Source organism: Pyrgilauda ruficollis, unplaced genomic scaffold (genome assembly GCF_017590135.1).
Source record: "Pyrgilauda ruficollis isolate IOZ18807 unplaced genomic scaffold, ASM1759013v1 scaffold78, whole genome shotgun sequence".
In the NCBI taxonomy this organism is placed as follows: domain Eukaryota; kingdom Metazoa; phylum Chordata; class Aves; order Passeriformes; family Passeridae; genus Pyrgilauda; species Pyrgilauda ruficollis.
In genome coordinates this window covers 1,643,278-1,658,925 of record NW_024529710.1, presented here as the reverse complement: position 1 = coordinate 1,658,925, position 15,648 = coordinate 1,643,278, and the positions used below count along the sequence as shown (strand labels likewise).

The 15,648-nt window shown below is 38.4% G+C and overlaps 1 protein-coding gene across 1 annotated transcript in view; it reads left to right on the top strand.

The window, feature by feature from the left end:
* The window catches only part of SYK (spleen associated tyrosine kinase), a 47,669-nt gene extending 38,756 nt beyond the window's left edge, over nt 1–8,913 (top strand). The window contains exons 9-14 of the mRNA XM_041486750.1: nt 338–515; nt 1,699–1,908; nt 2,318–2,507; nt 3,825–3,965; nt 4,172–4,284; nt 5,840–8,913. Coding sequence (XP_041342684.1) covers nt 338–515; nt 1,699–1,908; nt 2,318–2,507; nt 3,825–3,965; nt 4,172–4,284; nt 5,840–5,912 — 905 coding nt within the window. The 3' untranslated portion in view covers nt 5,913–8,913. The remainder of the gene's footprint in view (nt 1–337; nt 516–1,698; nt 1,909–2,317; nt 2,508–3,824; nt 3,966–4,171; nt 4,285–5,839) is intronic.
* The last annotated feature ends 6,735 nt before the right edge of the window (nt 8,914–15,648 follow it).

Here is a 15,648-nt window from a genome sequence, read left to right as displayed (position 1 = left end):
GAAGTATGTATAAGGCAGCATTCTGAGTGAATAATTGTGTGAGGTAACTAATGGGAAGTACCAAGGAGAAGGGCCAATCTTTAGCCCTCCTTTTGTCAAGGAACCTCCTGGTTTCACCCTGCCCAAGTGTTCTGTAGCTGCAGCATGTCACCAGGGGCACACCTCTGTCTTTTGGTCTGCTCTAAAATGCATATAGATGAACAGCATGTGGTTTCTTTATAATGCCCTTGCAAGTCAAACACACTGATGGTCTTGAACGTAGAAAAGATGAATATATTATATGTGGCAGCAAAAATGTCTGATATGATGTCTAATTTTTTCATTGTTTGAACTGCAGGTGATCAGAGAGAGGCCTTACCCATGGATACTGAGGTCTATGAAAGTCCATATGCCGATCCAGATGAAATTAAACCAAAAAATGTCACTCTTGACAGGAAATTGTTGACTTTGGAGGAAGGTGAACTTGGCTCTGGCAACTTTGGTACTGTAAAAAAAGGGTTCTATAAGATGAAAAAGTGAGTGTTGCCTTCTATTTTCATGGAATCCAATATGTAACAGCTCTAGCCTTTACTTTTTGCAGTAGCAGTAATCTTTGCTTGTCATTTGGGGTAACAGACTGTAGCTAATTTGAGCTAAATTCACCAGTTTCCCTCTTTGTACGTACACTTAGGCACTCATTTTTGTCATAAAGTGGGGAAGTACTGTTTATGACTATTTTCTTTCCTGATGGGCACAGTAGAGTGGGAATCCCACTGCCTTGCCCCATAATTTGTAAAAGTACTAATGCTACACAGTACTTCCCATCTGCACAACGTCTGTGTCAGAAAATGTGGAGAGTGCCATGAACAGTTTACTTATAGCAAAACGAGTTTTGCCTGAAGTGTGATAAATACCAGTTTCCTGAAGCTAGAATGTCGATTTTCTAGAAGACAGAACATGTTGTAACATTTTCATCACATCATGTCAATAGGAACAGACCCTGTTTGCACTTGACTCTTCATGCATTTACATAGTAAAATGTTATCAGTATGCTGTTTATGTGCATGGGCTGATTATGTACACACCCTCATCTCTCGAAGTTGGAAACATTTCTTTAACCAAGGTTTTCAGAGGCAGAAAGGATTTCTATTTTTCCAATATAGAATGTAGAAATTTGAAGGGCTCTGGTCTCAGCTTGTGTATATTTTAATCATATTTCACACTTGAGTTATGTTGATCTCATCAGTCACTCTGTCAGTTTGCTGTATGAATGGAAGGTTGCAGAATTAGGCTTAGATTCTCAGGTTTCAGAGCCCTGCCTTGGCACCTGGGAGTGCTGCATGTTCCAGTCCCACCCCTAAAACACCCCAGTGCTTAGAAAGCTCTTTATAGCTTTTCTTGTCAGAAAAACTTTATGCCATCCTTGCCAGAGTGGACAAGAAAATTTTGTCCAGTATTTTTTTTTCAGGCTTCTTTAGGCATTTTTATGATGATCTGTAATTTTCTCGGGTTCTTTTCATTCTAGCTCTTTTGATTAGCTGTCTTCTGAGCATTTGATAGAGACATGTTCCTGTTATGGCTGTTTTTTTCTCCTCTGAGTGTCAATTCTGTCTTTTGTCACAATTTGTACTATGTAAATGGAAATATCTGATGAAGATTGTGTGCACTGGTGCACAGATTTTTCAGCAACTAGTCCCAGAACTGTATTCTCTTTTGCAGGGGTGCCAAGCCTGTGGCTGTGAAAATTCTGAAGAACGAGAGTAATGATCCAGCCATAAAGGATGAGTTACTGAGAGAAGCAAATGTAATGCAGCAACTGGATAACCCATATATTGTCCGAATGATAGGTATATGTGAAGCTGAGGCCTGGATGTTAGTAATGGAAATGGCTGAACTTGGGCCATTGAACAAATTTTTGCAAAAAAATAGGTATGTAAACTTTGATTCCATTCCATAGGAATGGTAAAGTTTCTTTCTTTTATTTTTTCTTTAAGGACAATTAAAATTGATATGTTTTTAATGTAATAATTAATGACTAGTTATTCTTCACTGGAACATGTCTCCAAACTGTGGAATATTTCTGCCAAAATAGAGTATTTTGAATAAATTAAGATTTTTCATACATCCTTCATCTTCTCCTTTATTGATGTGATCACACATCATCTTGCCCAGGACAAGAGCTTAGGTTGCCTTTTCAAATTGAAGCTTAGCTAAATGTAAGGGAATCAGGTTCCCAGTGTAATGTGTACAAGTTCAGAGAAAAGATATGTATCTGAACTCCATGAAAAGTCATGAAAATGAACTACTGACCTCTTTAAAATTCAATTGTGATTTTCAGACATGTCACAGAGAAGAATATAACAGAGCTGGTGCATCAGGTTTCCATGGGGATGAAATACCTGGAGGAGAATAATTTTGTTCATAGGGATCTGGCTGCAAGAAATGTGCTCTTAGTCACTCAACATTATGCCAAAATTAGTGACTTTGGACTTTCTAAAGCTCTTAGTGCTGATGAAAATTATTACAAGGTAAGGTCTGAACACAACATACAAACTATGTAGTATCATAGCTTAATAAGGATATTTTCATTTGAAATGTAGTTGAGAATGAGAAATACTATGTATCACTCGTTATTTTATAACCAGATACTAGATTACCAAATTCAAAATATGTGTTCAACATTAAGACATGTAGAGAAGAAAAAGCTTGTCCCTCCTTCTACTTGCCTACTTGTTTTCCTTTTGATAAACTTGTCATTAGAAGATTGAAAGTTATTGTGGAAATGAGATACTACCTTATATAAATGGGTGAAAATGTGTTTGTTGCAAAACAGTTCTCATCATGTCCAAGTAAAACATAGGCTAGCACTAATACACTGGAATTAGGAGAGGTTTTTGAAGGAATACCATTGTTAAATAATAAATTAACCTAAGCAAAATTTGTTTATATTGGTTTTAAATTCTTTGGACCTCTGTACTCCTAAAGTGATTAAAATACTTGCAACATTTAATAAGGTAAAAGGTGGGAGACAAAGGCTGTTACCAGGTCTACATTTGTTTTTCTGATATATCACTCTTGCGATTCAAATTACTTCTTCCTTCTGCTTATTCCCTTTTATCAGCTCCGTGAAACTAATAATCCAACCCCAGAAATACTGCAGAGGAGAAGCAAGCCCGTGCTCCCTTGTGAGGACCTTTCTGTGCAGGAACAGTTGTCACTGCTGCCAGAAAATCAATCTCAAAATTGTCTCAAATCACTGCAGCTAGCCTAGCCTAGCCTGCCAATCCCAGTCTCAGGGCCTTGAGAATTAGTATCAAAGTCCATTTTCTTTACAACTCCTTAGGATGCAGGAGGGCCCTGTCACTAGATCTAGCACCGTATAGCTTGACACTTGAATGGTCATAAGCAGTATTGTGCCGTAATTTAGGTAAACTGCAGCTTGCCACAAGAATGTCACTGTTCTTTGAAATAGAGCACCCACTTCAACCATCTGGACATGTCTCTTGGCCTTTGTGTGATCCAAATGGAAAAAATTATTCTAAAGAGCAGCTTTAAATTAAATGCTGCTAAAAGTGTGACTCGAAGTAATTTAGCTACACTTTTTTTTACCATGGATTTAATTTCAATGTATTATTTTGAAAGTGGAAGTTTAGAACAATTTTGTAACACTTTAGAAGAACCTGTTACCCATTTTCTCTAATGCTAACTGCATGAGAAATGTTATGGTACTTAGTACAAATGTGTGTAGAGCTAAGTTAACGTTAATCATGTGCATTCAGATGTTGTTTGCTACTTATCATTTTATCTAGTCTGCTTTTTTTCCTTTCTGTTATGACATATTTTAGGCACAAAGTCATGGAAAATGGCCAGTCAAATGGTATGCTCCAGAATGCATGAATTTCTACAAATTTTCTAGCAAAAGTGATGTCTGGAGCTTTGGGGTTTTAATGTGGGAAGCTTTCTCTTATGGACAAAAACCATATAAGGTGAGTGGTTTTATTTGGCCATGTTTTTTCTTTAAAAATTCAGAGCAAATTTGAACCAATATCTTTTCCTAACTAAAAGCACTTGCTGCAACAAATGAGTCAAAGGATAGCCCAAAAATCAGTTCCAGACCTCTGTTTGATTTATGCTGTCATGTGTGCTGTAATCATTTGCAACTTGGATGACTGTTCCGGTCACCCTGTTCCAGGGAATGAAAGGTGGTGAAGTTGCTCAGATGATTGAAAGAGGAGAACGAATGGAACGTCCTGAGGTCTGCCCAACAGAAGTCTACAGTCTAATGAAATTGTGCTGGACATACAAGTGAGTGTGATGGGATGCTCTTTTGATAGAAGTACGTTTTAATCTACATGATTAATAGCCAGAAAGGGGGTGAGTAGGGGTTACTTCAAAATACATCTTTTCAGCTGGAGTTTAGCTTGCAACCATACTCCAAGATCAGAGCTCAATTGCATTTTCAGGTGAAAGTTATCTGAGTTATAGAGTATACTACAAAAAGCCAATTTTGTAGAACAGAGTTTACTGGAACAATTATATACAAAATACATGGTATCATAAAAATTAACTGCACAAAAAGATCAATCTAATGCATTTTGAAAAGAATGTTTGAAAGTAAGCAAATATCTTGTTTCATTTTGCATTGTGGTTCATTTAATTTTAATTTCCAAGGCTTTAGCTTTACTGAAATTTCAAAGTCATACTGCCAAAATGTTTGCTCGATTTCTCAATATTTAATTTTTTTGAGCTGTTTATCTCTTCTCGAATAACGGAATATATTCAAATTGGATCCCACACTGACTTCTTATCAGTGAGAGGCAAACCATCTTTTCTGATATGTCAGAAACATTTTTTTCTGTTTCATAACCATTTAGAAATTAGAATTACGAAGCACAGAAAAAAATAAAGCCTACCTGATTTTTTAATTACTATATTGCAAAAATGTATTAAAACTCTTCCATGTTTTATTGTTTTAAACTATTCTGTTGAAGTTACTTTTAACTGTAGGAAGTCTCCAGAAAGCATCCAAAATTACTCTAATATCACTTATTCTTCCAGTTCACCATCAGGAGAATAGGTTTGTCCAAAAGTTCTACATTAAGGACCTCTGGTACTTTCATTTTTAGGTACCTTGGTTCTTTGTTGGCTTTATTAAATCCAGTACTCTAGAAAGAACCAAAAAGTAATTCCTGCCTTTTGGTTTGACTCAAGGAAAACTGTAGCAGTTCTGCAGTGAAAGGGATCAGGTTTTGTTTTTAGTAACAAACATATCATAAAGCATGCTGATTTTGTTTTTGTACTAAAATATCTTTATTATTAGAAAGAAAATAAATTTAAAAAAGAAGGTTCAGGTCAGGCAGAGTAATGACCTTAATGTGTAATGTAAAATTGTAAGGGCTTGTTGTCAGTTTAATTGTGTTCTCCAAATAAATAAACAATTGCAGATATAAAAGAAAGGTGGTAGAGTCATACGGTGTGTGGGTAGGCTCCTCTGAGTGCTTCTAACCACTCTGTGTGATGGTACTACCATTAAAAGGCAGATATTGCACAGCAAATATTCTTTTCTCCAGATTATTACTAAAGTAAATGAAGTAGAAAATTAAATGGAGCTGATTTACCATTTCTTTTTTTAGTACCTTCATCAACCACAAACAGGCATGATAGTAAATCCACTGACTGGATGCTCTGTAGTAGTATTTGTCACTTGGTATTAATTTTGTAGTGTCATTTTTGTAGCCTTAAAATACTGTGAGCATCTTTAAGTGGGCTGTCACTGAGGTGGAGTCTCAAGGGCTGTAAGGCCCATGAACCTTGACAGCTCTGTCCTTCCCGCACAGTGACAGTTGTCATCTTCCCACAGCGTTGACGACCGACCAGGATTTGTTGCAGTCGAGATGAGATTACGTAACTACTATTATGACATTTCCCACTAACAGCGTGGAGAGCAGCAGCTTCCTCGTCTCCAGCCAACACCCTCTGAGAAGCAACACATTTTCCAAAACCAAGCAACCTCAATTTTTCTGCTTCCATTTTCAACCTGCAAAGCTCAGAGCTGAGCCTTGTGTCTGTAAGGTTGCCTTCTCTTACCTTTTACACAAAATCCAGCCCCAAAAGAGTTTTGGAAGTGTAACAGTCTCCAAGTGCGCAGCGAGGATGTTGGATAAGATGCTTGTACTTTTGCTACATTCCATTTCATTTTATTTACAGCTTTATTTGCATTACATTTTGCAGTCCTGTAAAACCTATTTAATGACTTTGAGCCCTCTTCCTCTCCTATACTTCAATGCAGATTGAAATTTAAATTCTTCTCATCAACATTATTAGCTTTTAAATGTATTTAGTTGTTGCAGCCTTCCTTTCCTCGATGAAGAATAGGATAAACATTTCTCACTATGAAGCAAATTCACTGTGCCAAGTGTGTCAGATGCTTTGACTGACAGCGTGTTTGATTTTATCACCAAGCCCTTTTAAACCAAATCACATTATTCCTAGCAGTAAAATAAGCAGAGGGGAATTGGGAGTTCTGACTTTCTAACATCATTGCACCTTTTAAATGTGACCATTTTCTTTTGTTCCTCATCTCTTCTTTTGTTCCTCAGCCCAGCTGTTCCTCAGGGAGTTACTTTTTTCCTAGTGAAAACTGGGAACTCAGAGGCTTGATCTCATCTTGGAAGAAAATATCCCAGCACCTCAAATGATTCTATATTTTAACATAAACTCCAACACTGCATTCCTGAAAATACACCTGTGATGGAGCAGCACTTACCTTTCTCTGTGCTCTTCCATCCTTCTCTGGACACATTTTTTCTATGTATCTATTTGGGTATACCATAATTCCTTGTGTTGTGTTTTGAGCAGCAATAATTTCTATCTTTTCTTAAAACCCTTCTTTAAAAAGCATGTGAGAATTTCACCACACCTTACCACCTCTAAAGTTAAATTTCTTGTCTAGTTCAGATATTTTATAATGGGCATATGGACAACAAGATTACTTTAAAATGGGCATATGGACAACAAGATTACCAGCTCCAAAATCTTAGTATTTGTCCTGTGGGACAAAACTCAGTGGACATCTCAGGAAAAGGCATTTGTCTTGTCACTCTTCTGTAATGTAGTGTGCGTCTCCATTAAATTGGAAGTATAGTAGAGTAATAACAAATTATGCAATCAATTTCTGATTCTGTTTTTACCTTTATGCTTTACTTTCTCAAACTCATTTTAAATATTATCAATAGCAACATTTCTATCACTTATTACTTACAAGCATCTATTTTATTGTCATTTGCATATATCCCAGGAATCTACTTACATTTTGTCTGCTAGATATAGAGATTTTAAAAGAATATAAAAAATAAGATTTAGAGTTAGATATATTTATTGCATATGGCTGGTTAGAGCACACGTGTTTAATTTTTGTGTGAACAGAGTATTCTTAGAGATAAAGTGGTATTTTTTTCTCTAATAATTAAATTGTGTGAGCAATTAAACTGAGAAAGGGTGAAATAATTTTCATAAAAGACAGGATCTATAAACAAATGTAGAAGCTACTGGTATTTTTTTTTCTTTTTACTAAGTTTAAGGTCTATTTGTTAAGTAATATCTGGTGCCTTTTAGTAGTTTAGTCTTGGCTGTCCAGTGCAAGGCACCACAGGCTACTGGAAGATACTGAGTGTAATAGACTGTGTTTTAAATTGTACCAAATGTGACTTGCCTTGAAGATGATTTAATTTTGTTCTCTTTATAAGAAACATTTTTCTACAAGACCAGCTTCTGTAGAAGTTAGCCATAGTTATACATAGCTTTTGTCACTTTAGTTATGTTGCAGAGAATTTGTTATCTCTACATGTGCAATTAGTGCAGTTATGGGGATATTAGCTATAAACAAATTGCACAAATCTCTATGAACCAGCGAGTGACAGTACTCAGTTTTCCAGAATGAGAGATATATTCATCTCTATTTCACTCTCTTTAAAAGTGATGTCTGATACAACAAACCTAGAGGTTTATTTCTGCTCTTCTGAGTGAATGTCAACATCACTTTCTGGAGTTACTTGATTATTTTTAACTTCACTATTACATTACAAAAGTTTACAATGAGAATATAAAGTGTCATGAAATAAAAGAATTCGGTTTTAACATTTTAATTAAAGATACTTTTACAAAATATGCTGTCTTAACAAGAATCCTTTCATAATTACATGCTTTGTAAAAAATCCTGATGCTGTGTGTATATGTATTGAGTTACTGTGATTGTTGTGGAAGACTGAGATTTACCTACTGATAGTGAAAGGTACCCACCAGGACAGATAAGGCTACTGAAGCCTGGGCTCAGGAATAGCAGGAAATTCCCAAAATATGCACATTGTTATTGCACCTATGTCTTTTCAAAGTGATTCACAACAATACTCTGCTGAATCTGGAAGGTTAGAGATGTGAGGAGTCAGTGCAGTATATCAGCTAGCCAAGAATTTCTGCCTTACAGGTGTAAGATTTAACTCTATGCCAGATTTAAATCACATTGTATGACATGGAGCCTCCCTCAGATGCAGATGTATTCTAAAATAGTAACAGCAACATCTTAGTCTTTCATTTAGCTTTTTTTTTTGCGTGCTCAGGTTCTCAGGAAAGCTAAGGCTAGATGAGTGTGAATGTGAATTTGAATAATAAACAAGAAAAGTAGATAACTCTTCAAGCAGGTACTTACCTTTGTGGGGTGATCAGTCAGTGACTGACTGACTCTGTTCTTCTGTGGATGTTTTCCTGCGTAGCAAATCTGGCCTAATTGCTGCACCTTCCCACTTGTAGGGCTGCACCATCAACTGACATGAAGGGACTTTTTCTCTTATGTCTGTCTGGATCTGGTTGTCTGTTTTTAGATTGACTTGTCTCAGAAATGCCACTTGGTGGTGTCAGCCTACAGATGATTGTCATGACAGAGCTGAAGGGTAGAAAACTGCAGGATGTAAGTTAGGGAGGCTGGTGGAAAAGAAGAACTAGGTAATAACATTCTAAGAGGACTTTTCACTGGAGGAAGACTGTGTATTTACACCTTTGGTTAGGGCTTAAATTTACAAAATCATGGAGTATGATTTTGAAGTATGAGAAGAATGTGGCTTTTTCCATAAAGACACACTCAAACATCCTAAAAGCCCTGGTCCAGCCTGTCCTTGCTTCTAACACTGTGCAAAAAGGGGGCTTTTAATCAGACAGTGAGAAATACCCATAATTTTCACCCTTGAATCAGCAGTTTGCCAGAGAGCCCATCTGCAAGCAGTCTGGCCTGCAGAGGCAGGCCGTGCACTGAGGCAGCAGTGTGTCCTCACCCCAGCCCTGCCAGGAGGTGGCAATGCCTGAACACGGCTGGAGTGAAGCACTTGTCTGGCCATTTCTGGCGTCTCTTCTCTGCCCCGGCTGTTGTGCCTGCGTGTTACAGAGGACACGCTCTCTTTGCTCCTTGCTGTGAAGCAATGTTGCATGTGAGGACAAATCATCATTTATTTATATGGTGGATAGTCAGCTGTGGATGATTAACCAAGACTTGTGAGACTCAGTGTCCCCTTGTCTTTTAAGTGATCACAGCAATGAGGGATTGCACGCAGAAAGATAGAGACTACGCCCCACACGTGCCTAGAAGGGAGTGAGGGTGACATATGGATTGAATAATATAGGGAAACATTAAGCAAGCAGTTGTTATTACCAGCCCTAAGTTTAGTGAGTTCAGACTCAAGAAGACTTGAAGACTGCAAGGCATGCAGAAGAAGAATAAGAAAATAGATTCCTGTTTAAAAAATCAGTCAGAGTGATGTAAGGCAAATCCTGAGAACAGTCCTCCAATCACTCAGAGTTCCCTGAAACCAAGCTAGAGCTGTGCATCTATGTCCAAATAAGTATTTTATTCTTTCCTGTCACGTATGTGATAATTGAGACAAAGACCCACTGGGTTCCTTGACATATAATTAACTCTGCATGGAGTATAATGACTGCTTCCCTGAGGCAGTGGAGGTGTGCACATTTCTTGATAACCAGAGAAGGGAGGAAACAAGAAGCAACTGGGGAAAGCATTACACTACTGTCCATTAAAATTCATTGCTTCAAATGTAAATAGTCCCTGGATGACCAGTCCAGTGTAAATGTGCAGAGATCATTAACTCCCCTTGTCTATCCACTGCTGCAAATGCCTTAAGATGACACGTCAAGGAACTGCTAGGTGTTGCTTAAGTGTATCAAAGTGCCTGTGGGGGAACGCCACTGCCCTGCGCCTGCAGATATCACTGCCCATGTAGCACACTCCACAAGTCAGAGGTTCAGTCAGCCGAGTGCCAGGCTCCCTATGCCTCTGCCACGTTAGAAATGCAACACATTTCTGCAACAATAGAAAAAGATAGAAAAAAATTCTGCAAAGAACTGTTCCGTGATACTGTCCTGTTCCATTGCCACCTGCCAGTGGCTGCTTTACTATCAACATCTGTTCTTCCTACTTCCTGCTTTAATAAAGAGAAATTGTGCCAGTTTCAGGAACAGCAAGACTATAATTGCATGACTGAGCAGCAGAACATGTAGCAGAGAACTTTAATAGCTGTGTCTTGAACAGCTTAAAGACTTACCTTTAAAACTATTACACACTTATGCATATACGCAAATATTTCTTGTCATTATTTCATACTTGAGTTCAATAATTATTTATTCCTCAGTGGTTACTGCACAACCTTTGTAGCTGCATCTTTATGTCTTGTTCTAATTAATGTGCAGATTTCACCAGTGTTACCAAAAGATTTCTCTCTGACTGGTGTATCAGGTTCCCCCTCCTAATTTGAGGCTGAGACCAGCTGGAAAGAATAAATAATGTTGGTCTTTCGTGGTAGTTCTAGAAGATAACAAGAAAACTTGTTATCTTGTTAGATAACAAGGAGATGGCTGCAGGGAGCACGAAATGCATGAGAGGTACAAGCTCACTGTGCTTGTCACAGAGCAGCACTTTGAGGTGTTTTTCCCACTCTACTTTGGAGCATATGTAAATTGACTGTTTGGCTAGGTTTGACGTTTCTTTTCCCAAAAGATACGTATTTAGAGTCAATGCTTCCTTAATTTTCCCCAGTAATGACACATCGTTATACCTGTAGTTGGGTATAAAAACCTCATTATCAATATCATTTCATTTCAGCAAGATTTCCTCTGTTGCCAGTAAATGCCCCAAACTGGGCTGTATCTATACATACAGCTACACACCTTGCACTCAGGAGCCACCTCATTTTTTGCACACTTCTAATACACTAGAGCACAAAATATTTTTTTTCTTTTTCTTCTGTAAATATGTTGTTGGCTCTGTCATGGATACACATATCTTTGGGTATTTTAAAATTGTATATTCACGGTTTTACTGCTTCCCCAGGGGCATGCAGCAGTGAGGTACTATTTTTAAACTCCTCAGTCAGCCATGACTTCCTTTTTGTCTGTCCACTCTGTAGCTGCCATAGGGAGTGAGCATGGCATTCCTCATCTTTTTGTGGTTTCTACTTATAAGGAATAAGCAGAACAAGTAGTGGTTCTTGTTGGTGCTGGAGTACTACACAAGTCATATTACAGGAAAAAGCAAAGACTGAATCATGTCTCAGAAATTCACCCTGCAGTGTCACATTGTACCCGAGTTAATGCAAACCAGAACTCCTGCTATACAAGCACAAGTACAAAGCTCACAGTTTGTTCCCAAAACTCCCACAGCTTTTTCCATGCCAGCTATATGAAAGAAAAAAAACAAAAACCTAACCAAACACCAAAACCCAACAACATTTAATAATATGACACATTCCTGTGTTTGTTTGCAGAACTGTATGTGAGCAATTTTATGAGTCATTTAATTACAAGGAAGCCAAGGCCTGGACAAAGAAATACTCTCAAGGCTTGCTTGGGCTGGGGACAGTCTCTGTCTTTCCTTCCCCCCCAAAATAAAAAGGTCCCAGTGTGTTTGAAATGCAGCTTGTAGGAATGAAGACATCAGATGCCATACCAAAACTGAGACAGCTGTGAGATTGGTGGTGCCTACACCTTTTGCTTGAAAACTGCCTTATTTGGTGGTGGTGCACTGCCAGGCCCACAAAGCCAGCATGTCCCATTGCTCGGCCCCCAGGCTTCAGCAGGAACCTGCTGATTACTATGCATTAACAAACGTTTGTGGCAAAAACACCCAAATACTGCACCCTCTTCACCTAACATAAACGTCATACACTGAAAATGTCATACAGACTGGGACATGTACTTGAAAGAGGAGGAGCCTTTAAATGCCTTTAAATTTATTTATCCCAGTAAATGCAGCTGGCCTTTGCTTCTTCTTACCCAAGGAGCTCACCTGCTGCCAGCATGTCCTGGCTAGGTGTTATTGCCTACCTTTTGGATGTCACCAGGAAATCAGTAACTTCAAAAGGTGAGGTGGGGTGGAATGGGAAGGGAAGGGGGACAGGCACTATACTTATGTCTTGCAAAAAAACCTATGAAACACACTTCACTCATAAGCTAAGAAATTTAAAGTAGCTGGAAACGGGTCTGGAACATTCAGGTCACCAGTAGGGCTCACCTTTCAGCCTAGCAAGCAGTACCGTGTTTGTAGAGGCAATGTGATAGAGCACAATTTTACAAAGGTCTTTCATTTTGTAAAAACAATGCCCATGTAAGATTAAATTCAATTCTTTGGCTGATTTGTTTATTTTCCTTTACCTGTCCTTAGCAGCATGCAACCATGTATAAATATGCCTTACTTCTGAAATATTTTATTCTCACCACTAATTAACAGGCATGTAGCTTCCAGTCTTGCTGTTGGTTGTGGGAAGCCCGCAGCAGCAGGATAAATTTGGTTCAGACCTACTCATTTCAAGGAAGAAAACTTGCAGATCCTGCTGCATGCTCACTGCTCCTCTGCTTCTGCATGGCCATTTGTACTCCCACTGGGCTGACCATAATCATAATTCCGCTGCCACTCAGAGAAACTGCTTTGACCCTAAGTAAGTTGTGTGAAGGGCACTGGACAGCTGCCAGCCATAAGACACTTCTGTGGGAAAATGCTCCAGACAATGGTGAAGTGGCAAAGAACACCTGGTACCACCTTCTGCCATTGCTGGGGAACAGGATCTGGGATCCTGTTCCACTGAGGTGGCAACAGCCCTGGCACAGCCGTGCAGCACAGCTGTTCTGCAGTACCACTAGCTGCTGATGAGCCAGGGGCAGAGTGTGAGGATGCCAATGCAAACCTCAGATGAATGCTGGTACCAGTGCTGTTTCTGTCTTTTAGACAAGTGCTGATCAGCCTAATAAATTGTTTCCTCTTCCCGTATTTCAGACAGACAGTTTTGTGGCTCTCCCAGTAGGAATGCCCATCTACCTGTCTGAGTAAAGAAAGCAAGGGAAGAAATGAGGCTCTAGATGTCATCACAGGTATGGTGATATGCAGAGCAAGTTTTCATGTTGGTGGGGATCTTTTGTTATATTCTGGAAAGGTGTTTCTCTCCTGTGTCAAAGTGTGGGTTTTGAGCTGAGCTTTTCCCCCCTTTCAGTTTAGATCAAAAAACAAACACCTAGCTTTAGGTGGCCAAGTGAAGCTAAAGGACACAGAAAGAAGTCTTGTACAGTGAGTATCCAAGTGCCCATAAATTTCAAGATCTATTTTTATTATTATTTGACCTGCAACTCAAAACCACTTCAAATTTGTTCTATGATGCTTATTTGTTTCTGTTCCTCACAGTCGGCATGTGACAATGAATAAACCAAAAGGTCATTTCCTTTAAAGCCCTCCAGGAAATGCTCCCCAGCAATAAACTCAACAAAGCCGCAAAGAAAACCTTGCTCAAACCAACCAAGTTTCCAAAACTGCCAAGATTGACAGGGAAGTTGGGGCACACACCTGTAGATCAGAATGGCCTCAACAAATGGTCTCATCCAAAGTCTCTCTGACCCAAAGGCCAAAATTCCCTTCCAGCCAAAGAGCTCTAGGGTGAAGTGGGTGTGCAAGAAGCTCACCAGAGGTCACAAAAGTTTAACAAAAAAGGGAACTGTTATTTCTGTCTTTGTGCACGCACGCACACACACACGCACACACACACACACACACACACACACAGAGGCATCCCTGGTCTTAATAAAAGGTAAATAGCAAGACCTGATTCTGAAATTTCCTGCCTTCTCTATACTCATATTTCTTTAGCAAATCTCTGTTTCTGTTGTCATCTGCAAATTTTATTAAAAGCAATTTTTCCTATATTTTCAACTCCACAGTAAAATAATGAAAAGGTACTGAGCCTAACATGAAATGCGTCAGATTCCCCTGACAAAGATGGAAAGGAAAAGCATCTCCTGTCATCTGTCACTTTGCAATCACAAAACTCATTTAACCTAGAGGAAAGGGTTTTAAAGACCCTAGAATAATAGCACAGAACTGACAGATCACACAACAAAATTGTTTTAATACATTCCAGATGTATTGCTTCAGTGAATTTAATACAAAGACTAATCTGAATCACTGCTCCTATGGTTGTCACTCTTCAATTCTCTCAGGGCTACATGCCAAATTTTTTGTGCTTTCAACTGCATGGCTTTCAACAAAGTCAGACCAAGGGAGTACACAATTTGGTCCCAAGTAACTAGTTAAGTATTTGAAGATGTTTCCAGCCTTTTATGAGCTCAGTTCAAAATGACATTTAGGGAGGTTTGAAGCATCTTAGATAAGAAAGATGCTGAAGAAATATAGGAGGATCATCAGCAGAGAAAGAAAAAAAAAAAAAAAGGAAAATCACTCCTACTGAAATAATAGAAATTACAGATATAAACAGACATTTACACATGTTATTCCCTATTGCCTAAGTAAGCATGCACCATTAACAGAAATTTTCAAATTATGAAAGGATATGCAAAGTTGTTTAAATCCTAAACCTTCAGTTGTAGGGAATGATTTATTCTGCATCATTAAAATGTTTAGCTGCAAAACAGAGAACAGAATTGAATGTTCTGTTCAAATACTTACACAAATCCACAGTAAAGCTGAAAGACAGTCTGATACCATCTTAATGGAAGCAGTGTTATTTACTTAAGGAAAAACAGTATTTTGAAAAGACTAAAGAGAACAAAAAAAAAAAAAAAAGAAAAAGGGGCTATGGTAATGGTGAAGAACTCCAAACAACCTCTGCAAAAATTGAAAAATTGCAGAAATTCAGAAGAAAATATTAATGTCAGAAAATCTTTTGTAGGAAAGAATATTAACTTCTGCTGTTTTGAATAAATGAATTCTAAATTATTCTTTGTCTGACGGATTTTAAGAAGTATTGCCATAATCACATAAACTTCCTTTCTTTCATATAAAGCTATGTATAACATAAGACTTCCCTTTCAGTGCCATGATCAGAGAAACTGTTTGAATGAAGACATTAAAGCAGTGAGATTCCAATTAGAGTATGAAACACTCTAAATCTGTCAAAATGAGCTGCTTGGATTACTGCTAAACCCAGAAAACCCCAAATGATGGAAGATAAAGGTGAACAGAAGCTCAAATGTGGAGCTATACCCATTCCACAAGCCCCTCTCCCCCACCCTGTCTGATCCCAGAGCATGTCTTTTTGCAGCCAGATTGTCCTTTTCCTGGTCCACAGGTAGATGAAGAAGAAAGTTTTATTCAAAATGAGAGTCAAGGAG